The 26,591-nt window shown below is 39.0% G+C and overlaps 3 protein-coding genes across 4 annotated transcripts in view; 2 read left to right on the forward strand and 1 right to left on the reverse strand.

Moving 5' to 3' along the window:
* Window positions 1-3,917: 3,917 nt before the first annotated feature.
* LOC134743651 (uncharacterized) lies at window positions 3,918-5,864 on the forward strand. Its single transcript, XM_063677231.1, has one exon. It carries the CDS (start codon window positions 3,936-3,938, stop codon window positions 5,862-5,864), a length of 1,929 nt encoding a protein of 642 aa, XP_063533301.1. The 5' UTR covers window positions 3,918-3,935.
* A 28-nt stretch (window positions 5,865-5,892) lies between these two features.
* Window positions 5,893-7,523, forward strand: LOC134743356 (uncharacterized). Its single transcript, XM_063676747.1, has 2 exons — window positions 5,893-6,877; window positions 7,333-7,523. Exons 1-2 carry the CDS (start codon window positions 5,893-5,895, stop codon window positions 7,521-7,523), a joined length of 1,176 nt encoding a protein of 391 aa, XP_063532817.1.
* A 5,608-nt stretch (window positions 7,524-13,131) lies between these two features.
* The window catches only part of LOC134743665 (myc box-dependent-interacting protein 1), a 66,664-nt gene continuing 53,204 nt past the window's right edge, over window positions 13,132-26,591 (reverse strand). The window contains exons 2-10 of one of the 2 annotated variants that reach the window (XM_063677255.1): window positions 25,800-25,935; window positions 24,160-24,350; window positions 21,480-21,584; window positions 20,893-21,063; window positions 19,640-19,808; window positions 18,159-18,356; window positions 16,834-16,968; window positions 15,352-15,494; window positions 13,132-14,948 (exon numbers count right to left, since the gene is read on the reverse strand). In XM_063677255.1, coding sequence (XP_063533325.1) covers window positions 14,868-14,948; window positions 15,352-15,494; window positions 16,834-16,968; window positions 18,159-18,356; window positions 19,640-19,808; window positions 20,893-21,063; window positions 21,480-21,584; window positions 24,160-24,350; window positions 25,800-25,935 — 1,329 coding nt within the window. In that variant the 3' untranslated portion in view covers window positions 13,132-14,867. The remainder of the gene's footprint in view (window positions 14,949-15,351; window positions 15,495-16,833; window positions 16,969-18,158; window positions 18,357-19,639; window positions 19,809-20,892; window positions 21,064-21,479; window positions 21,585-24,159; window positions 24,351-25,799; window positions 25,936-26,591) is intronic. The other variant, XM_063677256.1, reaches the window with a different exon arrangement.

The following is a 26,591-nucleotide window of genomic DNA, read 5'->3' on the forward strand; positions in this document are numbered from 1 at the left end:
CATAAGTTTATGTGCCGTGTAAAAGAATAATCACGAAAATGGCAAATTGATAATAGTCTGGCTAATGAAAGTTGAACCTAAAAAAACTCGGCAATTTCAAGAAATCTGTAGCAGGCGGCTCGTTGAAATGAAATGAAATGCGTGGAATACAAGGATTGCATAACTTTTATACTTTTTATAATTTTCATATTCTAAAAATCATTAAAAAGTAATAAAATTATGCAATCCTTGGAATCAAAGAGCCGCCTGATATGAGGATTAATGCATGTACCTAATATAGCTTTTATCTCATTTGCAGTCTACCACTCAGAACCGTCTAACTATACCTCTCGTTTTTTTATCATTAGAAAGAAGGCGAGCGATCTTAACGTGTCGTTTTATCGAAAAACACTTTGAAAATAAGTCACTACAAATATAATATACGATCATTTACATACTTTTGCTTTCATAAGTAAAATATTGCTATATTTATAAAAAAACTTGTCAATAAAAAGACACGTGGAAATGGTTTACCGTTTTTTCTAATGCTAAAAGACTAAGTATAGTTTCTAGTCATGTACAGTCAGCTGCAGAGAAAAGGCACCCCCCTGCATACAAAGTTCTGTAAATTAGTATGGACGTGGGGTACCTTTTCTCTGCAGCTGACTGTACCAAATAGGAAATGTAAAAAAAAACGTTCGTGTAATATTTTTTTTTAATTGAATAATAGGGAATATTACGCGAAACTCGGCGTAGGTGGCGCCACTATCACAATCTGAGGGTCTATCGCGAAACAAGAAAATCGAACTTTCGTTATCTAACATCTCTGTCACTCTTGCGTATTCGAGCGATAAAGGTACAGTATGAATAAGTTACGATACGGTGCACTAAAAAAGCTAGTGCTGCACTCTGGTGGCAGAACATTGCAGTAATATCCCCTATTCCTCGTCCTTTGGAAATCTGAAATAAAAAGTTGAGTTTTGTGACCAACAATATTAATAAAAGGAACATTCATCAATGATCATTAATGTCTTTTTTATTAGGGTTCCGTACCCAAAGGGTAAAGACGGGACCCTATTACTAATACTTCGCTGTCCGTCTGTCTGTCACCAGGCTGTATCTCATGAACCGTGATAGCTAGACAGTTGAAATTTTCACAGATGATGTATTTCTGTTGCCGCTATAACAACAAATACTAAAAAGTACGGTCCCCTTGGTGCGCGCGTCCGACCCGCACTTGACCGGTTTTTAGTATTAAACTATAGTCTGGCAAACACAATCTGTCAGTAAGTAAGAACAAAGAAAACTATAGGTACAGTCGAAGGCAAAAATATCGATCCAGACAAATGGCTTAAAAATATGTGAACACGATTTTATTGTCTGAGCGTACACATATTTTTGGGAATGTATATATATTTATGCCCTTGACTGTACTCATCAATTAAAATGAGACAGTCCTGGGCCAAACTATAAGAAAGCTGTAAATGTCGATAGGTTATTGATCTGAGGTCGATACATCACTATGCCAAAAATATAACCTTTCATACTTAGCAGAAAAGTTCGAAAATTTATGCAAAAATCTATATAGACTTGAATGCAAGTAATAATTACATAAACAAAATATCGATTTCTATGTTTAGGGTCAGGTCCTATAAATTAATTTCTTCAAAATTGAACAAAACTCACCGATTAAAGGTTATCGGTTCGTGCGTATTTTCTTTTCTTCCTGTATGCGATTTACAGCCCTCGATCACACAAGACATTATCACAAAGGGAACTTCAAACCATTACAAATAAAAACTCAACATGTTTTCCAACAATCTTTCAGGAATAGCAAGAATATAATTAAAATAAACCAAGATGACCGCTGAAACATCCCGAAATATTTCAACTAAAATAATACGACTATGTCAAGTTGTTACAGTTGACACCTACCTGTGAAATAACAAACTTATATTTTATTTGGCTGGATTATATTATAGAACCACATAGGACCATTTGACATTTCCCTCAGTTCATCTTATGACAATACTGAAAAAAACGAAAGAATTTGCGGATTGTTGTCTCACTCACTCATAGACAAAAAGTAATAACGTGTTGTGAATACGATATCTTTTACCAAGCTTTTATTTTTGCCCGGCTTCTTTGCTTTAGTCATTATTCTGAGGGCGAGTCCGACTCGCACTTGTCCGGTTTTTTGCTTTACCCCTAATGTTATGGTGTGTTGTTGGATAGGTCTTTCAAGAATAATATATACTGAAAACTGTCGTAAATAATGGCTCCGAATTTGGAAACTCGTCCCTTCTTAGTAAAAGTCTGTAGGTACCTAAGTTACGCGAAAATAACCCCATATTTGCTTATTATGTTGGTATTATTAGGGTGGTATTCCATCTTTCCAATTTATTTGACCAATTGATGTGTATTGCGTCTCACATTTTGCTTAATGAGAGAGGAGAGTGAGACGAATTTGGAAAGTCGTCCCTTCTTAGTAAAAGTCTGTAGGTTACGGGAAAAATAACCCCATATTTGCTTATTATCTTGGTATTACTAGGGTGGTATTCCATCTTTCCAATTTATTTGACCAATTCATGTCTCACGTGAGAGAGTTAGACGCAATGACATTGGAAGGAATACCACCCTTATCCATCCATACTAATCCATACTTCCATACTTAATATTATAAATGCGAAAGTCTGTCTGTCTGTCTTTCTGTCTGTGTGTTCCCTCTTCACGCTTAAACCGCTGAACCGATTTAAATGAAATTTGGCATATAGATAGGATGAGTCCCTGAGAAGGACATAGGATAGTTTTTATCCCGAAAATCATCCCTTAAGAAAGTAAAAAGCGGGGTGGAATATTATTGACATAATTAACGAAGTGCCTGCTAATTTGTGTGCATAATATGCTCACACTTAGATTGCTATGAGAATTTTTCCAGGCGCTATTCTTACTCTAGCTGCGGTTACCAAGTCCACGCAGACGAAGTCGCGGGCAAATATCTTATTGTACTTACATAATACGCTCTTTTAAGTCCGCCTATTGCGTTAAAACTTTACGTGGTTGACGAATTCTATTTTCATTTCTCATGCTCTGAAAGAGGGTCATTGTTGTTCTAAAAGGTGTGCAGAAAATAACGTGTCTGCAACTCTGCACTAAAGCATTTTTCAACACACTTGCTCAAAACAACGTTTTTATTCCATTTTTGGCTCATAATCCTAGATATTAAACACGCGTGCTCTTTCAGTGTATTATTCTACTCGTGCTTTTTCATTATATTATCCGACTGAGTTAAGAAGGTAACTGATTGCTAATAATATGCATGGAAAGGGAGCCTTCTTTAATTGGTCAGACTGGCGGGCACCGGCGCGCCCGACCGCCTGCGCGGTGCGCTGCCCGGCCGGCCCGCCCGCCGCGCCGCCCGCGGCGAGGGGCGGCCGGCAGTATGACAGATGCAACACACAATACTGTTTTAACTATTAAAATTTGATAAATATGAGTTCCTTTTTTTTCTCGCAAGTGTGTTGAAAAACGTCGTATGAAACGCGTGTGCATTGGTCATTACACACATCGGCTTTCTTATTGCGATACAATATCGATTACAATATCGCCTCGTGTGTAATGACCAACTTAACACACTTTTATCATAATGTACTATTACGTTCAAAGTACGATTTTTTAAATTGTTTTACGATAAGAAATTGAAATTTCAGTTTAAATGGAATTGTCATACAAATTCCATTCTGATATTTGACTCTCTATTCCATAAATAACGATACTTTTGTCTGAATTGTTAATTCAAGAAATACTGTAAAAATGTATACTTAGTCATGTTTTAAAAAAAACACATGCATTTTACTTTCCTCGTATTCGAAATGAAAAGTAGTGTTTAACTCGGGTGAAAGGCATCATTTCTGCCTAGAGTTAAGTTGAATTTTATTTTTTAATGAATATGTTTAATGTTGCAGGTGTGTGAACTATCAGCCATAATGTTAACCTTTCAAGGTAAGAATCTTTGCGAGAGACTAAAAGAACTCAACTTGAAAGTAAAAGAAGCAGCTCAACAAAATGTAAATTTTCAAGATGTCAAATCTGCGCAGGAATATTCTGATGTCGATAGACTTTTTAAGATAGACCTGGCTTCTAAATATAAAGACACGGATTACTTTATTGATGTGCTGAAATGCGGGGACAGCTTATACATATCCAGAGCACTCAAATGGGAGTGGATCTACGAGGGTACTTACTCTCATATAATCAATCCAGACTATCTACATCACAACATTTTTCCAACAATGTCTTTTAAAATGAAGATAAAAACTTTGTCAACAATAGCTAAACATATTAGAGATGAGGCTAGAGCCCAAATTTTCTATGAATACTGCATTAATACGAACATGAAAAATAATGCGTACAAATTTCTAAAGTTTACCAGTGTTTTTTTCAAACAAGAATTACTTCCCGATTTCGTGGAACATGACAGAGATACTCAAAGTCACAAGGACATGATTGGCAATTCGTTACTTTTAGCTGATGTTTATGGTGAAAAATGTAGAGGCAGCATTTCGGATTTGTCGTATTTGTACTCTGTTAATGATGTCGAGTACCTTAAACTTGTTGAAAAACACACAAAGATAAATGATCACTATTACAATTATTCCTATAAAACTGATTCTCGTTTCGGCGGAAAAATGTCAAGAAGTATATTAAAGAAACACAAAACGCGGATACTCAATAATCCATTACCATATTTATTGGTACTAAAAAAAAGTGAGTTGATAAAATATAGTTCGTCTGATGATGCAAGGGTATTCGCTGTTACTCTTCTCCCGAAAGAGGTGGACCAGTTCTGGAGGACGAATTATTATAAAACACACAAGCATATACTCGATTTAGTAAAAGCTTATAGCATTTATGAATTCATCAAACAAATTTTCTCAGAGAAATATCCAAATGAAGGATTTGAAATAACGAAGGAATTTTATGAGTCGAAGTACTACGATCTTATGACTGTTAAGGAGAGAGAAGCCTGGGCTTTGATGCATATAGAGATGAAAACGGGTGTGATACCTGAAGATGAGGATTACCGGTGGTATGAATTTGTGAATTTTCCGCAGGCATTTGAAGAAATAAAGAAGAAAATAAGAATAACTACGAATCCAGATAAAAGATCGAACATGTTGGAAACGTTAATAAAATCAGCAACGTCTCAAAATGAGTTGAATAAACTATTGAGCTACTATTATGAAAGGCATGTCAATGAAAGATCACATCTAAAACATAGATTCTTAAAGAAGGTCACTAAGGTTCATTCAGTATTCAAGTTAGACGGTGTATGCTGGAATGCGTTAGATAAACTATTGCACAGCCTTGACGTTTATAATTCATGTTCCGGTGGAGAATGGAACGAATTTCTTTGCGATTCCATAGTATATCACATCATTAACAAAATAACTCTTCCTAATAACTTAACTCAACATTTAAATAACAGAAGATATTTGGATAGAATAAAAGAACGCTCTGATATGTTTTGTGCAGACAAAAAGGATCTTGTGTATAATCATGTATTTCAGTTTTTGACCGACAAAATTAAGGGCTTTGAATTATTAGATTATACCGAGGAAGTAAAAAAACAAGTTCGCGGATGTCTGGAGTTAATGATACGATGGAAAAGAAACTTCAAAAAGGAGGTAGAATTTCCAGAAATTGCTTTAAAATTCATGAAACTAGATTTAAATACTTTTGATGACATAGTTAATCCAAAACCTGTAACGAAAGAGAATCAAAAGAGAATATCAGAAGGCTTTTTAATAAGATGTTTGAAACAAGACCCATCTGTCATTTTGGAAAACTTCATTGATAGAGAAAAAATTCAATTCGTCTCGTGACTTTAGACTAAATGCGGTTTTAGAGAAAATGAAAATATACTTTTCTAATGACTTGGCAAAACAGTATTTAGACTTGTGTAAAACATCTCTGTCAAATATTTCCTCAAAAGGTGATGAAAAGTATGGTATTCTATTTGATAGAAACTCTATTTTTTCTAGTATTTACGCAATATTTCAACTGGGAGATGAGCATACAAAAACAGAGTTTATGGATAAACATGCGCCAACAACCAGTAAAATAGAATACGACAAACTTGACAAATATCTTATGTACACCCAGGAAGCAATTTGCCGATTGCACTGTTATTCACGCCCGCCAGTGCCTCTCGCGAAAGCTGCTTTGTACCTGAAAGGCGACTATGTACACTTGTCTAATGACATGTTCAACACTTATCTAATGAAATTAACTCCCATTCCACGTTCGGAATTCATCAAGTTTTTATTGGATTCTCCAGTGTCCATTCAGAAGAGGGGTTTGCGTTTAGCGTTTCATGCATTTGAAACTAGTGAATTAAAAGACGTCATTTCTAACATGTGGAAGAAAACAAAAAATGTGTCAGTACGAAGCAAGCTCTACGTATCCATTGTGGAGAAGATAAAAAACGAAAAACGGAAATCCCAATTGGAATTATTTAAACTTCTAAAAGAACTCACTTCTCATATACACCAGGATGATGATGAGGAACTTTTCAAATATTTTACAGGCGACAAAATACCTGAGTATTTAAGGGGTGAATATTTGGAAACTGCTTGGAAAACAGTATTAGCCTCGCCGGAAAACAAGGCAAATATTCAACGCAGAACCGATGTTGCAAAGGCAATGAAATCAAACATTGTTTTGATAAATGAATCGCACGTTGAAGCATTGGTATATGGTCACGTCCGTAAGAGGTTGTCGCAAGAAGAATTGAGACCAGAAGAAAACTCTCACATTGAACCATTGAATGATGCGCTGTGGGACTTTGTAGTAGAATATATCGTAAACGTTGATACTGAACTGAAACAAGAAAAGAGTTTGAATGTGATTAAACTAATAGTAGAAGAATGTTTTAATCATTGGAATGAAACGCACAACACGGAAATCTTAGTTTATCAATTATTTTTCAAAGATTTTGTGAGTAGACTTGATTATATAATTTATTATTACAGAACTACAGACTCAAGTAGGCTGATTGGCATATTCGAATATTTGCTCGAATCTTTTGAAAAAAAGTTTGGGTTAAGAGAAATGTACTCTTACTATTGGGATTGGAAGTTGTCGGTAATAACAAGAACAGTTATTAACAGCAGAGATGAATTCGACAAAGACGACAAATATTTAAATAATAAGAATTGCTATTACAATTCATTCTTAAGTAAGATAATGGGGAAAATATCGCAATTTATACGAATTCTAAATATTCGTAAAACTGAGTCAATAACTGAAAATGACTTGAAGGTCCTTATAGCGTACGGTCTAACCCTTCAGGAACACTGGAGACGTCGATACTGGCACTGCATATGATGCCTCAGGACCTGTCGACTATTTCTGTTGCCGGCAATGAGTTGCAAGAAGTGATGAAGACAATCAAAAACCAGAACCATGAAGAACTGAACGCTTTTATGAATGATAAGTTCATATACAGTGATTGCAAAGTAAGAAAAATTATGATCACGTAGATGTTGGTTTAGATGCGGTTCCCAGCTGTTACCGGCAAGTTGTTAACACTGTTAGTAGCTGGGGAATTTTCTCATCTATTACCACTCGGGGCAACCTAAAATAAAGATCCATTTTTAAGTTGTTTCCAGTGGCAACGGGTGAGAAAAAATTCCGTGTGGTAAGTTGGTAACAACTTGCTCACAACTGGAAATAACCGTTGCGGTTGACAGACAAGTATTTGAGATACCCAGAGCCATCATCATAGTGGTTCATGTATGTCCCTAATTATCCCCACAACCTCCAGTAATTTATCACAGTGGTCCTGCTAGGAAATAATGTACTATCTGGCAGGGGTAAAGGTTTACATGAACGAAATTTACAAAAATTATAAAGATTTGTATATTGAAGCGATCACCAGATCCCCACCTTTTGTATATTTGTATTTTTTTATTTTAGCCTAAATAGAGCTTTGGTTTTTAAATATGATACTCATTGTTATTAATTTTTATTTATTAAGTTTCTTACCTCATCATTTAGAAATAAGGATTACAATAACACATAAAAAAAAACAGATGTGTGAGAAACATTTTATTTGCAGTTGTAAAAACTGTACAAGTCCTAACAAACTTATATTAACACTTATATGGACCTTTCGCATGGCACTGCTGACGAAGTCACAACTCGCATTTGCGTACCGGCTGTACTCTATGCTTGCCGCTCACTTTCACAGACTACATTACAATAAAATAGACCATAATGTCTAAAAAGTTTTCTCAAAGTCTGTGGGTTATTTAAAATTATTTTCTATGGTTCATAAAGGCGTTACACAATCCAGCCTTGGTTGGGCTACCGCGAACATCAAAATTCGATAATCTCCATCGCTGCATTATTCGAGCAAAACAGACACTAAAGATGGAGGGAAGACTTCGAATTTCCATATTCGGCTTTATAAATAGCCCTGCTCACACAGACAAACTTTTGCAAGCATCCATTCAATGTCTAATAAAAATTGTATAAGAATATCGATTCGCGATTTATAAAAATCTTTTATTGCTCTAGTTTAACGCAGCATTCAATACTTTACCCTTCGAGCAACACCGGGAAGGGAGACGGCATTCGTACTATTTCCCCTCTGCCGAAGCATAGGTACAACCGTACCTATGGCGGTGCGTGTTGTGGCTCGTCCGTACTCATTTTGTATGTAGTGAGTGAGAAGTACGACTGTGTGCACGTTTCCCCCCGCATAAAATGGCAGAATGATTTGTACGCTAAGATATCGCTTGGGCTCCTCCCCTCCGACATGTCGGAAGCCAGTGTTGCTCGAAGACTTTACCCGACGGGGGCGTTATTAGACCCGTGTAAAGATACCACTGCAACGCGATATATAAATACTTATGTGCATATAAAGCACCGTTTTTGACACTCGTGTTATAATATCTTTTTTCTGGGAAGTTACATCTACAACACTTTTACTTATATTAGTATCCAATTTAAAGACTTAAGCGACTACCCAAAAAAGGTACAGCTTGTAGCATCTCATACCTGGGTCCTAACTCCCAGTCCTTACTCCCACGGGCTGATCCTCCGGATTCTCCAATCGGCTATAATTCCTTAACGCTTTTGCCTTCTCTTCCTGTCTGATTCTCGTCTTCCAAATTACTCCCTGAAACTTTTGATTTAAAATGTTTACTTTCTGGCTACCATTTCTAAATTCTCCCTAAACTCCTTCTACCCTATTACGGCCCTGACCCGTCCGGTTACTTACCTTGCTGTTTTTCTAATCACTTCATGTTTTTATTATAATTTCGAAGCTAATCGACCTAAAATTCACTATAAATTTTCCTTGACATATTTGTTTCTTTGTTTTGACATTATCCGTCAAACTAATAATTTACTCAAAATTCTTTAGCATGAAGTTTAGGTCGTATAGTTTTCAAGTAGTTTGTTCTAAATTTTATCTAAAAATTGTTACTGGTGAACAAATATTTTCAAATATTTTCAAAATTAATAATAAGGTAAAGAATAATTCTAGAAAATGTTATCGCTAGCTATATAAGCGGCCCAGCGGACATCTGAATTCAGTTTGCTTCTAGTTCCCAACAAAGGAACATCAGTTGTAAGGGTCCGTGCGGGGCCAAGCCAGGCCCCGCACCATCAAGAAACCCTCGATCGTGCTCCTTAAAAGGTTACCTGTGTTCCTGGCGAAGTCTGGCGCTCTCTGCACGCACCCAAGTCCGGTGGTGCTTTGCGGTTGCTCTAGCGGAGCGCCTCGTCTCCTGGGCGCGCGCTGTCGGCGCGCCTCGCCTCAACAGGCGCGTGCTGTCGCCGCGCCTCGCCCGCTATCGGCGCGCCTCGCCTCTTTGAAGAGCGTGCTTATCAGCGCGCCTTACCCAGCGCGCCTTACCGTGCGCGCGCTATCAGCGCGCCTTACCCAGCGAGCCTTACCGTGCGCGTGCTACCAGCGCGCCTTGCTGTGCGCGTGCTGCCAGCACGCCTCACCTTTGCGCGTGCTATCTGCGCGCCTTACCTTTGCGCGTGCTATCTGCGTGCCTTGCTCTTGCGCGTGCTGTCTGCGCGCCTTACTGTGCGCGTGCTACCGGCGCGCCTCACCTTGCGCGTGCTATCTGCGCGCCTTACCTTTGCGCGTGCTATCTGCGCGCCTTACTGTGCGCGTGCTACCAGCGCGCCTCACCTTGCGCGTGCTATCAGCGCGCCTATCCGTGTGCGTGCTCCTGCCTTGCGCGTGCTATTAGCGCGACTATAAACTTTATTTTATTCTTTTTGTAATTTAAACCATCTGTAGCGTGTCATATTTAGACAATTAGCCGATAAATAAAGAACCTACCCCTGTTATATCTATCTTTTCCTTTCTACCTCCTCACTCCCAGCTCCGTTACTCACTCCTCCAATATACGTGGAGGAGGGAGTAACGTGACAGTTTTGGCGCCCAACTTTTAAATTTACCGGCTTTCTTAACCCACTAAATTCTAAATTATAGACAGAATCCGTGTCTTTAAATCTTAAATAACTTTTCGGCCTCTTTCTGTTTAATTTTCTATTTCCTTAGTCAATATGGCACGTTTTTTAGATTATCTTATTATAGCAATCAGACTAGATAGCTACTTTTTTTATCACTTTTATTTCTAATGATGTATTTTTATAGGTCTTTAACTTTATAATAATTGTACTTCTTTTACTTTGCAGCTCAGCCCGTCCTCCTCCTCCCCTTTGTCCTTCTTCAAGCTCGTTTTCATTCTTCATTAACTGTCATTTTCCATTTCTTTCATTTTGTGTGATTGTATTCATCTGTAAATATTTCTTCATTCTCGGGTGGCTTAATAAGCCAGGTGCCCTTCTTTTTCTTTTCTTCACCCTGCAGAGCGGTAGTCCAACTCTGAAGAAAAAAATAAGCCTTATGGTCAAACACTACTTTTTTTTACTCTACTGTGGTAGGTCTACCCCTACCACAACCTAGAAGTAGGTTCTACCCCTACTCTCTATTCTCTCGTCGGCTCTAAACCGACTAGAACTTGTACATAAACTTATCTTCGCGGAGCGGCTGACTACTCCCTTAAAATAAGCCTTAGGTCGTTCATTATTATCTTATTATCTTTTCCAGTGGAGCGGCTGACTACTCCCTTCTATAAAGAAGCCTCAGGTCATAGCGAGGACTTCTTAGGAGTGTGCGTCATAGAGCGTGAACCACATCCCCTTCCTTTGCCAGAGACTTATGAATGCGTGATTATGACAGGAGATGTATGAGTGCAGGGAAGTTCCTCGATCTATTCATCTTCTTCTCCATTATATCACTCATCCTCTCGTTCCATTTATTCATCCCCATTAACGAGCTTGCTCTTTCTTTCTTCTGACTTACTGACTTACCTACCCACTTAATTACTTACCTACTTACTTACTTACTTACCTACTTACCTTACTTCCTTTACTTTCCCCTAAACTTAACTCTTCACAAAAAAAAACTTTTCCGTTTAAGATTACGACAAAGTTTTTTTTTCCGTGGTTTTTGGGGTAATGTAGCATCTCATACCTGGGTCCTAACTCCCAGTCCTTACTCCCACGGGCTGATGCTCTGGATTCTCCAATCGGCTATAATTCCTTAACGCTTTTGCGTTCTCTTTCTGTCTGATTCTCGTCTTCCAAATTACTCCCTGAAACTTTTGATATAAAATGTTTACTTTCTGGCTATCATTTCTAAATACTCCCAGTCCTTACTCCCACGGGCTGATCCTCCGGATTCTCCAATCGGCTATAATTCCTTAACGCTTTTGCCTTCTCTTCCTGTCTGATTCTCGTCTTCCAAATTACTCCCTGAAACTTTTGATTTAAAATGTTTACTTTCTGGCTACCATTTCTAAATTCTCCCTAAACTCCTTCTACCCTATTACGGCCCTGACCCGTCCGGTTACTTACCTTGCTGTTTTTCTAATCACTTCATGTTTTTATTATAATTTCGAAGCTAATCGACCTAAAATTCACTATAAATTTTCCTTGACATATTTGTTTCTTTGTTTTGACATTATCCGTCAAACTAATAATTTACTCAAAATTCTTTAGCATGAAGTTTAGGTCGTATAGTTTTCAAGTAGTTTGTTCTAAATTTTATCTAAAAATTGTTACTGGTGAACAAATATTTTCAAATATTTTCAAAATTAATAATAAGGTAAAGAATAATTCTAGAAAATGTTATCGCTAGCTATATAAGCGGCCCAGCGGACATCTGAATTCAGTTTGCTTCTAGTTCCCAACAAAGGAACATCAGTTGTAAGGGTCCGTGCGGGGCCAAGCCAGGCCCCGCACCATCAAGAAACCCTCGATCGTGCTCCTTAAAAGGTTACCTGTGTTCCTGGCGAAGTCTGGCGCTCTCTGCACGCACCCAAGTCCGGTGGTGCTTTGCGGTTGCTCTAGCGGAGCGCCTCGTCTCCTGGGCGCGCGCTGTCGGCGCGCCTCGCCTCAACAGGCGCGTGCTGTCGCCGCGCCTCGCCCGCTATCGGCGCGCCTCGCCTCTTTGAAGAGCGTGCTTATCAGCGCGCCTTACCCAGCGCGCCTTACCGTGCGCGCGCTATCAGCGCGCCTTACCCAGCGAGCCTTACCGTGCGCGTGCTACCAGCGCGCCTTGCTGTGCGCGTGCTGCCAGCACGCCTCACCTTTGCGCGTGCTATCTGCGCGCCTTACCTTTGCGCGTGCTATCTGCGTGCCTTGCTCTTGCGCGTGCTGTCTGCGCGCCTTACTGTGCGCGTGCTACCGGCGCGCCTCACCTTGCGCGTGCTATCTGCGCGCCTTACCTTTGCGCGTGCTATCTGCGCGCCTTACTGTGCGCGTGCTACCAGCGCGCCTCACCTTGCGCGTGCTATCAGCGCGCCTATCCGTGTGCGTGCTCCTGCCTTGCGCGTGCTATTAGCGCGACTATAAACTTTATTTTATTCTTTTTGTAACCATCTGTTAGCGTGTCATATTTAGACAATAGCCGTTAAATAAAGAATCTACCCCTGTTATATCTATCTTTTCCTTTCTACCTCCTCACTCCCAGCTCCGTTACTCACTCCTCCAATATACGTGGAGGAGGGAGTAACGTGACAAGCTTTGGGTCAAAATTATTTTCGTTGTCTTGTTTTTTGTTCCCAAAAAAATGTGACGGAGTGGAGCTTTTTGTATGAGATGAAATTTAGTTTTTAATCTCAAGAGAATTATATAATCTACAGCTAGAAAGACATGCACTAGCACTCAACTTTTTTTTTTTTATTTGATAAAAGACAAAAAATTGAAGCGTGACAGAGTGGTCGGAAACAAGACAACGATAAGAATTTTGACCCATTTATCGGTGGAGTAGTGGTAATGGATGTAACGGCATTCGAGGCTCAAATAGTCAATAGATAGTCTTTTGATCGGAAAACGTTCAACACTGTTAATGAAAAGCTCCCTTAACATAACAAGTTAGTACTCAGTTCACTAGTAAATGTTAATTTTAACAAAAAGTAAAACCTACTTTGAAAACATTACGGAGTTTCTGTCTATATATAAAATGACATATTCGAATAAATTACTAACTATGTTATAATTATTAACAATAAAATAAACGGGTCAACAAAAAAACTAAAGTAAGTTTATATACATTAACACTTATACTGAATTTATATGATTACATGAAGTTACATACATTCACTCGACTCGGGACTCTTCGGTGTGACCACTAACACTATGGACTTCATAACGAACATTTTTATTTGAAATGCAATCAAGCCATTTTAGACCATAAATCATGAAATGCAATGTGTAATGGAAATGTAAAATATGTAAAAAATAATTAAATAAAAAAACAATGGGCATGTTGTGGAATTTTGATTAATGTGCTATGTAACCTTAACAATAAAATATAATATACGGTAGGTAGTACTGTAAATAAAAGCATAAGATTTATTTGTTCGTTCAAAAGGAAAAATGTCGAATATATTACACTTAAGGTCACTTCTTTTGAATCCATTACTTTACAAATGAGCAAATTCATCATTTCGAGCATCAATTATTGTCAAACAGGGTCTATAAAATAAATTAATAATGTCCATAGTAATACAATTATAATGTTTTAACCCTACACCATACTGATAGTGACTAAAACCATGATCTACATCAAATTTATATACAAAAAAATCCTATAGAAGCTGTTATAGAAGGGATAAAAAAAATCAAATTTAATATTCGTTGTAACATAATAAATAATAGATATCTATAAACATTTAACAACTTTAACTAAACCGATATTACAAAGTGTAAGTGTAATGGGCATTCAAATGTTTTTAAAGAAAGTTACCTACTTAAAAGGATATATGGTTTCCCTATAAGCTCAATCAATGATATATGATTGATGATAATGTAGATTGACTTTGTAATTTTAAATGGTGTGAGTACTCTCAGCCGTGGAAACAATTATAAAAAGGACTGAATTCTCAACTCGTATCTCCGTCGAGGCAAATTACTTTTGAGTAAACAAGGTGTGAAAACATATCCCTAAAAAGAAATAATAATTAGAATGCGCAATACACTTAACTTAAAACGTTTGACCGCCACGTGACGAATTTGATTTTGACTGACTGTGACATTACTGACAGACCAGCAGTTAACCCAGTCATTTAACTGAATGGACAATATAATTGGTCAATATAGTTGAACTAATGATATCATGATATGACTATGTATTCGTATTGTAAGTTAGGTAAGGGTACTAAGTGACTTGAGCTAAAACGTCCACGATTTAGTCTACTGGCTTTTTGGCGCAAGTCTGAATGGCGGTCAAATGGTAATCTATAAGCAAGTCGAACCTAACTCGAGGGTGCAGGCGATACTTGAGCGCCTCATATGGGCCGCGTGAAGTTAGCCGGGAACATGCCTTTCTCGTTCGTTCCCTCCTTGATGCCCATTAGCCAGCCTTCCTCCTGAAAGCGAGAAATAAAAGGTCGAGAGTTTATTCCTGTAAATAAGTGTCAAATGTTTTTTTTTCTAAGGGAGTTTTAATAAGAAACCGCAGTAGTGCGTTGATGTCGATAGTTTGCTAAAGTTAGTCATCCACAATCTACGTGCAACGTTGATTAGTAAAAGGTTGCGAGCAACCCCACGGGCGTACCGTAAGCAAGCGGTGTAATAATAGGGTGGTTCGCTGTGCCACCTTGGTGCATGCAATGCTCCGTGGCCCGAGAGGCCCGAATTTGACCGAGAGGCCGTGAGAACAGGTCCGAGGCACAGGATGAATGTGTCACTGGTTTTAATTGGTATAGTTACGCCACTGCTGTAAACGCTTTTGCAGCCAGCATCACCCGTGTAGATACCGAGAGAACACACCTGCTCCTCGGGGTCGTCGTACTCTACGACGCGGATGGTGTCGCCGACGTCGAAGCTGAGCTCGTCGCTGTCCTCGCGCGTGTAGCGGTAAGTGGCGCGCACGCGGTACAGCACGCCCGCCGGCAGACCAGCCAGTGTCGCCCCTGGGCCGGGAAACCACAATGTCAGGAAATGTTCTTTTTAACACTTTGACCGCCAAAGACGGCAGACGCGCACGGTTACAGTTTAATATTAACCTTCGTGCATTCCGATACGGTTTATAATGGCGCGTTATATATAATAGACGTTGGGTTCAAATGGTTAAATAAATTACTAGAGTTCTCCAAGCTAACTGTGCACGGACTTGGAAATGTTAAGTTTCTATAAAATATCACGTTTATTGTGGCACTGCCACATCTTGGCACGTCAAAGTCGGTGCAATGTTAGCTTGGCCCGACTACCTACTGACTACTGACTCTGTCGAGGACATAATGATTTCTAATAAACCTCGAGCGTTTCGTCGCTTGTGTGAGGAGTTACTCCATCTCCTCTATTGCTCATAATAATTTGGACTCTCAAGAAGAAGAGATACACGATGAAATATAAGAATGGACCATTCAATTGCAAAGTCTCTGACATCTGAAATAGGCCGTCTGTAGGATCTATTCTATATGAATTGTTTTACCTTAACACACACAAAAAAAAAAACAAATATAAAAATATTTTTTTGTGTGAAAATAACTAATATATATATATATATTGTAACATACATGATATGTTAAATCATTTTTTTGTCCATCTTGCATGACTTGCATCAAAAGTGAAAATGTAAATAATATTTACTTTTCTAATAATGTTTTTCGAAAAATATAGGTACACAAAAATACACATTTACACAACTAAAAGCAAAGCATAACACAAAGTGGTTAGATAATGCCAAACTTCAAAAAGACCAGTACTTGCCTGCCCTGCATAATATATAAACATAATAAAAGATACAAGTACATGACAATACATAAACTATATTATAATTAATATATTTAACAGATTTTTTTTAAAAATTAATATGTACAATTTCTTTGCAGTGTTTACCAATAACCAATTTACCTTGTATTATACATAATTACAGTGTTCTACTAAGCTTACAATTTACTTACCATTTTAAAGGATTATAATAGTTTTCTTTGAGGTCCACCACCGTCACCAATATTTAATACCTATGCGAAGTTAACTATCTTATCATACGAAATATTTAGATAAATAGGATAAATGACTTAACTCACGCATAGGTCTTATTTTCGTCACCTACCAGCGATAATATATTATATGACACACATTTTTATAAATCATCTAAGTACAGAGTAATTAAGTAAGTTATTAAGTAGAGACTAGTATATAATTCTAATTGGTCTATCAACATTTTAAGTTAAATGGTATGCATGAAATGTGAAACGTACGAATATTATCGCTGCTAAATGTAAAGTATGTAATATTTACACTTACCAACAGGTATGTCGTACACTTCGTCCGTCTTCGGACTGTCATTCTCTTTGTCCTTTTCTTTCACACTCTGTTCTACGTCTACTTGTTTCTTTTCCTCGCCGTTATTATTCAACTTCTCAGGCGGTACCGGAGACCCTGAGAATGTTGGTGTGTTCGATACTAATTCTACTAAACTATAGCCTAGCATATAGAAATAATTTACACGGGGAATGAAATAGAAAATAAAAATTGTCGAAAGTTTAAGTGGTTTAACTTTTATACGGAAAATGATTTGTGAAACTGATTAGAAAAGAAATAGGTAAGCATGCATCTAACTACCACTTACTTATGTAACTTATGACATTAAGGAAAATATACTCGCTACTTACATATTGTCGAGTTGTAAACATTCTAATACCTAACTATGGATTTTATTCAGTTTCTTTGCCAAAAAATTAATTTAGCTAAAATTATATGTCTCAAAAATTCACTTCTATTATTAATATTAGTTAAAATTATCATGTTTGAAGATTACATTGATTATACAACCCAATCAACACACAACAATACAATTATACAATTTTATGTATATTATACATTCCCAATTTATAAGGGTAGCAAAATAAAATATTGAGAAAACACCTATTAAAGAGTAGCAAACTGAAACATGAACTAAGACTTACATTTTCGTCTCAGATAGTGAGTATATAATTCTGATACAAAGACTACAAATTTCAAACCATAGTTCCATAAGTCATCTAATCTAAATCTTTAATACAAGTATCACCATCTCCGTTCCATATATATACAATCATCGAGCGAAAAAGCAAACGTCTCAGTATGAATGGAAATTTCTTCACCAAAAACGACTGGATTTAATTTATAGACCGACAGTATCTCGCCCGCGAGATAAACTACCCGTCCCTGTTTAATTAATACAGTAAGAAAAAGACGGGTAGTCTATCTCGCGGGCGAGATACTGTTGCACCCCTTCTGTGACTTGCAGCAACTATTTCATGAGCAATGTGTTTAAAGTCAAGTATAGAGGTTATAGCGTGGTTCTTAACCTTTTAGTGATAAGGGACCACTCGGAATAAACATTTTTGCAAAGGACTACTAACTATGTTCTGGAAATGTTAACTTGTGGATGTAGGGTAACCAGGTAACCACCCGTGGTCCGTGGGCCATCGGTTAAGAACCATTCTTCTAGACTTAACCCGCCAGTCATCGTCTACCATCGCCGATAGTGTAGAGGAGCCATAACACTTTCAGCATCTAACTATGGTGGTTCGAACCCATGTGCTCCAACAACCGCCATCATGACGCCACCAGGCGCGCATACTCACCAACGGGTATATCGTACAGTTCCTCCAGCTTCTTGTCCTCGTTGTTATTGGTGGGAGAGCCATTTGTGGGCGTGGTCTCGGCGACGGCGGGAGGTGCAGGCTCGGCGGGTGAAACGGGAGACTTGCCGCGCTCCTCGCTCACGTGGCGCGCGGGCGTGGGCGGCGGGGAGTCACCGTTGAGCGCGGGGGAGGGGGGCGCTACACACAGGTTAATTCATGCAACACGGTGGAGCAAAGAAGGTTCTTTAGGGAAAATGCTACCGCTATAAACCAAAAGGTATAAATTGTTGTTGTCAGCATCTACCATTCTTGCATATTTGAGTGATAGAGAGAGATTTGTGGGCTGAGATGGCAACAGCTTCAGGTTGCTCTAACGATGATTGCCTCTCGATCATCGAGCATTATATAGGTATCACACACGATTAGACAGAGTATGACAAAAGGAATATAAAATTAAACATCGCTCTGAAAATGCCATGCCGCTATGTTTGATTGTGATACCTGCTTTTATACCTATAGATATGTATGGCAACTTGGCAACACCTTCTTTGGTCCACAAAAATTAGGTATAAACATTCACGTTAAACATTAAAATCACTCAATGCTAGCAAAAATCTATCAAAGTTTTCAATAATAAAAGTCACAGCACAACATTAGTTGAGAAAAAGTGGCCCATCAAACTATTTCGTTGTTATTATCATACGACAAAAGCCATTCTGGTTTAGTATTGCAATTCTAGCTAGACATCACAACACATGTATACTTTATGATACAATACATTCCTTCAACTAAGGTATACAATTAATATTAAATTTATCCCTTATTACATTTACAAGTAATGTCCTTTATAATCTAACAAAATTTGGAAAACTGACGCAAATTAATCTTTGATGTTTGTTATTGTATAAAAATGCATGTCCCAAAAATCCACTTAAATTTTGGATAGAATTTCTCATTTTATTGTTATTGCTATTACCTTGCTGTAAGATCTGTATGATTACTAGACCTTTCACAACAGATAAAACTACTAGAAAACATTAACTTTTTTGTACTTTCAGGTTGTAATTGCATATCCACCTTTTGATTTTACTCCTCATCGCTAACGAATAAGAACCCTTCAGGAAATGAAGCTAGGCACACAGCCCATCCTTTTGTATTTTAACCATAAATTGGAACAGAACAAGATGACATGCGTTTTTGCCCTCGCCTTCTGAAGAGATCCTAAGTGATCTATTAATAACTGATTCTCGATGAACCTTACGTATTTCCAATTAAGTTTACGAATCGTTAATTCACAATGTTGACAATGATACTATCAGCAACTTTCTTAACTATACTATTCGCAAACCAAACTGACGACCGGGGTCGTAAAACTTCTCATTCGCACACTAGTCGTAGTAGGAGCGAAAGAGATGGTAACATGATCTTGGTATAACCATCGATGGACCTGACCCACCCACAATCAGTTAACAGGTACTCACTTTGTACGGTGTCGGTGGGCGAAGCAGCGTTGCCGTTGATTGAGTTGAGCGTGTTGGTCTTGGGCGAGGAGATGGGTGAGATGTTGTTGGCGATGGACTTCTTCGTGTAGGAGCCGCGCTGGCACTCGTTCGCGAGCTTGTCGGTTATCGCTTCTAGCTCGGCGAACACCTAGAAAAAAAGACTATCAACTTAAGTCGGGGGTTACGCGGCTATTTTGAGCGAGACAGCATATAGCATGTATATAGCGATGTCCCGCACGCACAACATAGCTACAGATGTAGTGCATAATCCTTTCCCATAAGCGCTGGTGGCCTAGCGGTAAGAGCGTGCGACTAAATCCGGAGGTCGCGGGTTCAAACCCCGGCTCGTACCCATGAGTTTTTCGGAACTTATGTACCTAGGTACGAAACGTCATTAAGCAACGGTAAATATCAAATTTTGATATTTACCGTTGCTTTCCGGTGAAGGAAAACATCGTGAGGAAACCGGACTAATCCCAATAAGACCTAGTTTCCCCACTGCATGAGTTGGAAGGTCAGATGGCAGTCACTTTCTTAACTACTAACTAGTGCCTACGGCAATTATTGGGATTAGTTGTCAAGCGGATCCCAGGCTCCCATGAGCCGTGGCAAAATGCCGGGTAAACGCGAGGAAGAAGAAATAGTGCATAATCCTTTACCAACGTATTTTCACGGAAACGTACGAACGTTTCATGCTATTTCAGTCAGTCTCAGTACATAAAGTACTGCGGTTGACTGAAGCAACATAACAAATACTAACGTTTCCGAGAAAATACGATGGTAAAATATTATACACTACGTCTGTACGTACGGATCCTCATTAGATGTGAACATCGCCTTATTATCGTTTTCACGCTCAATAATTGTACGCGACTATGTTTGCTAGACTTTTTGAGAGCGTCACACCGATCGCTTTGTATTCCGGAGCTCATGTATTTATTACAACTGAACTGTCTGCTTACAAGAGCTCTAATATCAAAATATCAACCAATTACTTCAGAGCTAACGATTTTGGTATTATCTATTAGCTGCTATTGTACCTGAATGGTATCATATCGGAAATTTATAAACCAGCTTTTGGTCTGAGCTAGTCTCGGAATAATGTAAATTATTTAAGCTGCTCAGCGCTGGACATCATCTGCAGATTGAGGTAGAAAAATACTCGGAGCCGTATTGCGCCGGTACATAGTTCATCTCTAGTGTTTCTTCCAAAGTGAACCTTATGATATTACCTTAGAGCTCTCGTTGTGGAAGAGTTGCTCGGCGCTAAACAGTGTCTGCAGGTTGTTGACGTAGAAGAGGACTCGTGAATCGTATAGGGCGGGCAATTCGTCGTGGAGCTCCGAGTTAAGGACCTCGTATGTGCGCTTCGCTTCCTCTAGTTGTTCGCGGCCTTTTGTGATCTGGAATTAGAGAGTACTATCATAATTTTCAAGGCTTAAAATAGAGTATATATTATATTCGGTTGGTTTTAGCTAGTCATTTTATTCCTGCATCGGAACATCAGCTCAGATAGCCGTTAATATGATTTTTTTTTTTTATACCACGTCGGTGGCAATCAAGCATACGGCCCGCCTGATGGTAAGCAGTTACCGTAGCCTATGAACGCCTGCAACACCAGAGATATTACGCCTACGATATTAGAGATATTATTATATTATATATATTGTTACTACACTTACTACATAGTAGGTATAGGGTGGGTAACTTTCAAACCGAAGGTAGCGGGTCCGAAACCAGGCCTATGTAAGTTTAAGATGAGGAAGAAGAGAGGTATAGGGTTAAGTATTAGGTAAAGATAATGACAAGAGTTACAAACCTTGACATCGTCCCTTCTCTTGGCAGCGTTGGCTTGAAGATTCTGGAAGCTATGTCGCTGGCTGTCGTAATCTACCAGCTTGCGGCCACGCTTCTCTACTTTTTTCTGTAAATACAATAAAAATATTATAATTGGAAATTGTCAAGTTTGGTTTGATCTTGTTTTCGTGATGCCATGCAAATACGGCGCAACTAGGAGTGCAATAGTTCGAAGAGTATTATGCGAAACTCAAAACTGTAACACAGTTGCCAGCAATGGCGCTACTATACTATCTAAGGTCCGTGGCATATTCATCAGAAAAAGGTATTCCGAAGGTAAGAAATTTCGGATGAGGTATTCATTGCGTGATTCTGTACCTACTGATTTAAGTACAGGAAAGTGCAAGGTAAATGGGTTTCTAGCAGATTCGGTTCATTTGGTGCAGGATAAGAAGTGCATCGGGTCGCCTCGCCCACGGAGTAGGATGGAGATGGCAAGTGGGCGTTCCCGTCTATCCGACAGTTAGTAGCGACCGACTCACTTTATGCACAGACTATGCTCAGTTGTTGTGTAAACTTCATGCTCGAATGACATTCACGTCGTACGTACGCTCGTCTAACAAAAATTGATAATTAAATTTAAAATGCCGTATTGTGCAGTATTAAGCTGCAGAAATCACAGCGGTTTAAAAAATCTTTCACATGGAGGTATTTCCTATCACCGGTGGTTATTTATTTAAATATAATCCGATAAATACGAAAAATCTGTTTATTTTCCATTATTTACGAATGTTCGTTAAGTAAATCTATATTTTATCAGTTAGAACTTAGAGTTCACAATCCTTTGTCACTATTCTTTACGTTTATCTGGAATATTCGCTATCCTAAATGTCAAATAACTTCGCTACTCAGATGCTGCGCAATGTCGATATTTATATCGATAAAGTTAAAGTTACGATATTTCAAGTTTGATGTTTGGTTCGGTAATAAATTATTATTTTAGACACGTTTCTAATTATTATTTGGGATAATCAATGTCTTAGTAAATATGGCAGCTGGTCATCAAGCACTAAGTTAAGTCGGGGTCATTTCATGGCAACCTTTCAAACCTTCGTATTCCTTTACATACGTTTTTGTTTTTTACACCCATCATATTTTCATCGTTAATATAATTAGACTAGGTACTTAATGCACTTATGCGTACAATGCATGCAATGTGCCATGAATAAACGTTTTATATTTTCTATTTCTTTATTATTAATTATTGTAGGTTACCACAAGATGCCGATATTAAAAATAAATGGATCAATGCTACTGGGCAAGAAAATTAGTTTCCGCAAAAATATAGCACCATTTGCTAGGAGCATTTCTTAGAGAAAGATTTCTGGGGATAAAATTGCCATACATCTCATCTAGCGTCCACACGCCTAAAACTTAGTTACTAATTTAGTAATTATTAGTGACATTCGGGCTCACTAAATTAATAAAAAGTGTTCCGTACCACGCAAACTAGCGTCAAATATTGGAATTTTGCCGCCCCCCTTCCTGATTTGATAGGTCACAATCTTACAATCAAATCAAGTGGGATCGATGAGCCAGTTTCATGTATGCTTTTACACCATACAATTAATTTGACAATTTAATCAGGTTGCCTCGTCTAGATTGGCTTAAATGCTGCTACAAGTAAATATATTGTTAAAGACGAATACTTACCTATGTAAGTAATTGCAGATTTGTGATTACAAAATAACAGCAATACCGAGTGAATAGACCTTTAAAGAACTATGAATTTATCTGTTTGACTTTAAGATATATTTAATGTTCACATTAACAACCTAGTTGGTCAATTAATAAGAAACAAATTTCTAGTTAGATATTTGTTGTACTGTACTACATATTATTTTTCATACAATCACGATTATCACTACCTATATTATAATCATAAATAAAGTATCATCTAAATGTGTTAAAACATACGGTAATGAAATATCAATACCTAACTGAACACACAAATATCGATAAAACACTCCGATTACACTGTCCCCTCCCTATATCGTCGAATGGAAAGAAGTTCCAACGGTTAGCTACTCGCAGGCGTGTAGAGATCTCGAAAACACCAGTGTAACGTGACCGTGAGATCCGTAACAAACCATGCGTAATTAGACCTTACTTATACTGGTTTTTTAGGCCTTTTCTCGCCTGTAATAAGTAAGTGATTTTAAAATTATATAAAATAACGCCATCTGGTGTTGAGTAGTTGTATTAGGTGAACGTTGAGCGAGCTTTTGTGAGATGAATGAGATAATGAAAGAGTCGTATGTCATATAGCTTTGACATTATATTTTAAACCGTCACTCATGTAGCCTACAGTTGATATTCGTTCGAGAAATGTCCACCGGTAATAACCTTTTGGTATGGAAAGTTGCTACGAATCAGAGCAATTTTGTAAGTGTGTGACGTATTTTAACGTGGCTATGAATGTGTAAGTTTAGCGACACTGGTTTTCATACTAAATAGGAGTCATTTCACATCCACTAGTTTATTAATTCGTGGCCTCGCCTAACTTGTGTTAGAAGTCCTACAATAACATCTCAATTATCTGTTCCTGTACATCAGATCGTGTTCGGACCAACCGTTCTACTCATAAACTTCAATGATAACCTGTTAAAGTTGGACTAGATGAAACAACGAGGAATACCCACCCTGACTTCAGGGAACTGGTTGGTGTAGGTGTTGAGCGGGATGAGCACCTGGTCACCTAGCTTGTGCGAGAAGTCCTGCCAGAGCATCTCCATGCTCTGCGCTTGCACGTATAGCAAGTCGTGGCCCGACCAGCCGCTCTCGTACACTTCAGTGATGGCCTCCATTAGAGACTTTGATGCGGTCTGGACGGCTGGAAATTTGAGATAATTACGGTGTAAATAGGTAGTTGGTAGTTGTAAATGTTTTGCATGTACAGTCGAGTTCATAAATATGTGTACATTTCTTCACCTTAATCCATTGCAATAAGGTGAAAAAATGTATACATATTTATGAACTCGACTGTACAAAGTATTGTACTTTTTTCAAACCTAACATCCTTATGGAGGATTGTCATAGACTAGAGCAGGGGTCGGCAACCTTTTAGCAGCCAAGGGCCACATAGCGGTTAGCAAAATTGCAGCGGGCCGCACACTGTTAACATTTCGCGAATTTATTAGACAAACCCCCCCCCTACATTGTCGTTTATCAAGTGTCAAGTGCCGAAATTCAGAGCGCGCTTCGCCCGCTCTTACATGCAGGGTACCAGCGGCGCCCTTCATACTTAAAGGTCGGGCTAAGCCCGACATTCAGCGTGCTTCGCGCGCTCTTACATACAGGGCGCCCCTCACAGTTATTCATCTTACATGCAGGGCTCCTGCGGCGTCCCTCACAGTTATTCAGCGCCCTTCGCGTGCTCTCACATACAGGGCGCCTGCGGCGCCCCTCACACTTAAAGGTCGGGCATTCATCGCGCTTGGCGCGCTTTTACATGCAGGGCGCCTGCGGCGTCCCACACAGTTATTCGGCGCGCGAAAGCGCGCTTTTACATGCAGGGTGCCTGCGGCGCCCCTTACGGTTATTCAGCGCCCCTTACAGTTATTCAGCGCCCTTCGCGCTCTTACATGCAGGGCGCCTGCAGCGTCCCTTACGGTTATTCAGCGCGCGAAAGCGCGCTCTTACATGCAGGGTGCCTGCGGCGCCCATTATAGTTATTCAGCGCCCTTCGCGCGTTCTTTACATGCAGGGCGCCTGCGGCGCCCCTCACACTTAAAGGTCGGGCGAATCCCGACATTCAGCGCGCGAAGCGCGCTCTTACATATCGATATAGGCAGACGCTCATATTGGCACACGTCTGTGCATATTGAGTGATCAGTACATTTAATGTAGATCTTGTGATAATGGGTACCAACTCCAAAAAAATTTAATTGAAATGAAAGACTTTTCTTTTTCACTCGATCACTTTAGTGACATAGGACTGATGTAACCCGGAGGCTCGCGGGCCGCAAGTGAGCGGTTCGCGGGCCGCCGGTTGCCGACCCCTGGACTAGAGGACCAAAAGCTCTCAAAGTTCAAGGCAAGAGTCACCACAATTTAGAACAGATGATCTTGACAGGACCAAATCCATACAGAACAACAGTCGTGGTGTCTATTGAAGGGAGACTTCTATGCTTATGGGTTTTGTTTAACAAACCTTTTTAGTATAAATTAACGGTGAATTCTATAAGCTTTAGAGAAATTCCACACATGATACATTAAATCAAACTGTATGACCGCCTATATAAATCAGGAACTAATCATATCACATTGTTAGCATCCTCACCTCGTATACATCTTATGTAGTTGTTGAACTCTTTCTGCAGCCTCGTGGCCTGCTGGTGCTGCCTGTTGAAGTTCTGGAGGTGCTCTTCGAAGATGTCGTCGAGCGTGCGGTCTACTTTGCCCAGGTTTTGAAGGAGCTGTTGACAAAGAAAATTTTATGTTTAAGCAGATTTTCTTTATGTTTCCTTAAAATATGTAAATAGATAATCTAGTGCCTCTCTCCATTATAAAGATAGAGGCGTCGTAGTTTATTTTCTCGTATATATTAGATGCATCGACTTCAATGTCCAAGGCCCTAGATCAAGCATTAGGCCTAAGAAGCGCTGGACGTCGTGATAGCGGACATGGAAGAGAACAACTTCACACCTGAGGATGCCGAAGACCGGGAAAAGTGGAGAAGATTAAGTAGGAAAGCGGACCCTGGCACTAGGCCCGGAAAACGCTAGGTTGAAGAAGAAGATAGACAATTGACTGTAATGAACACACGCATACCAGTGATTAACTCCATTTCAAAATTGGCATTGCTAACCCACACAGTGGGTTTAGAATGCTACCCTAATGGATAATTAACAGTCAGCAATATGCAAATGAAATAAATTTGTCACACTCTACACCTACTGAAGCAATGTGTTTAAGACTTCTATCGTTCCCAGAACATGTAATTACGGCTTTATACCCAAGTAACACAGTTGTTTTTAGATCAGAGTTATAGAATATTAATAACTACATTTTATAACCTTTCTTGTAACTATGTTTGGGCGGAGTAGCTTTTATAAATGCAGAGCATATGCGA

The sequence above is a fragment of the Cydia strobilella genome, chromosome 8, assembly GCF_947568885.1.
Source record: "Cydia strobilella chromosome 8, ilCydStro3.1, whole genome shotgun sequence".
In the NCBI taxonomy this organism is placed as follows: domain Eukaryota; kingdom Metazoa; phylum Arthropoda; class Insecta; order Lepidoptera; family Tortricidae; genus Cydia; species Cydia strobilella.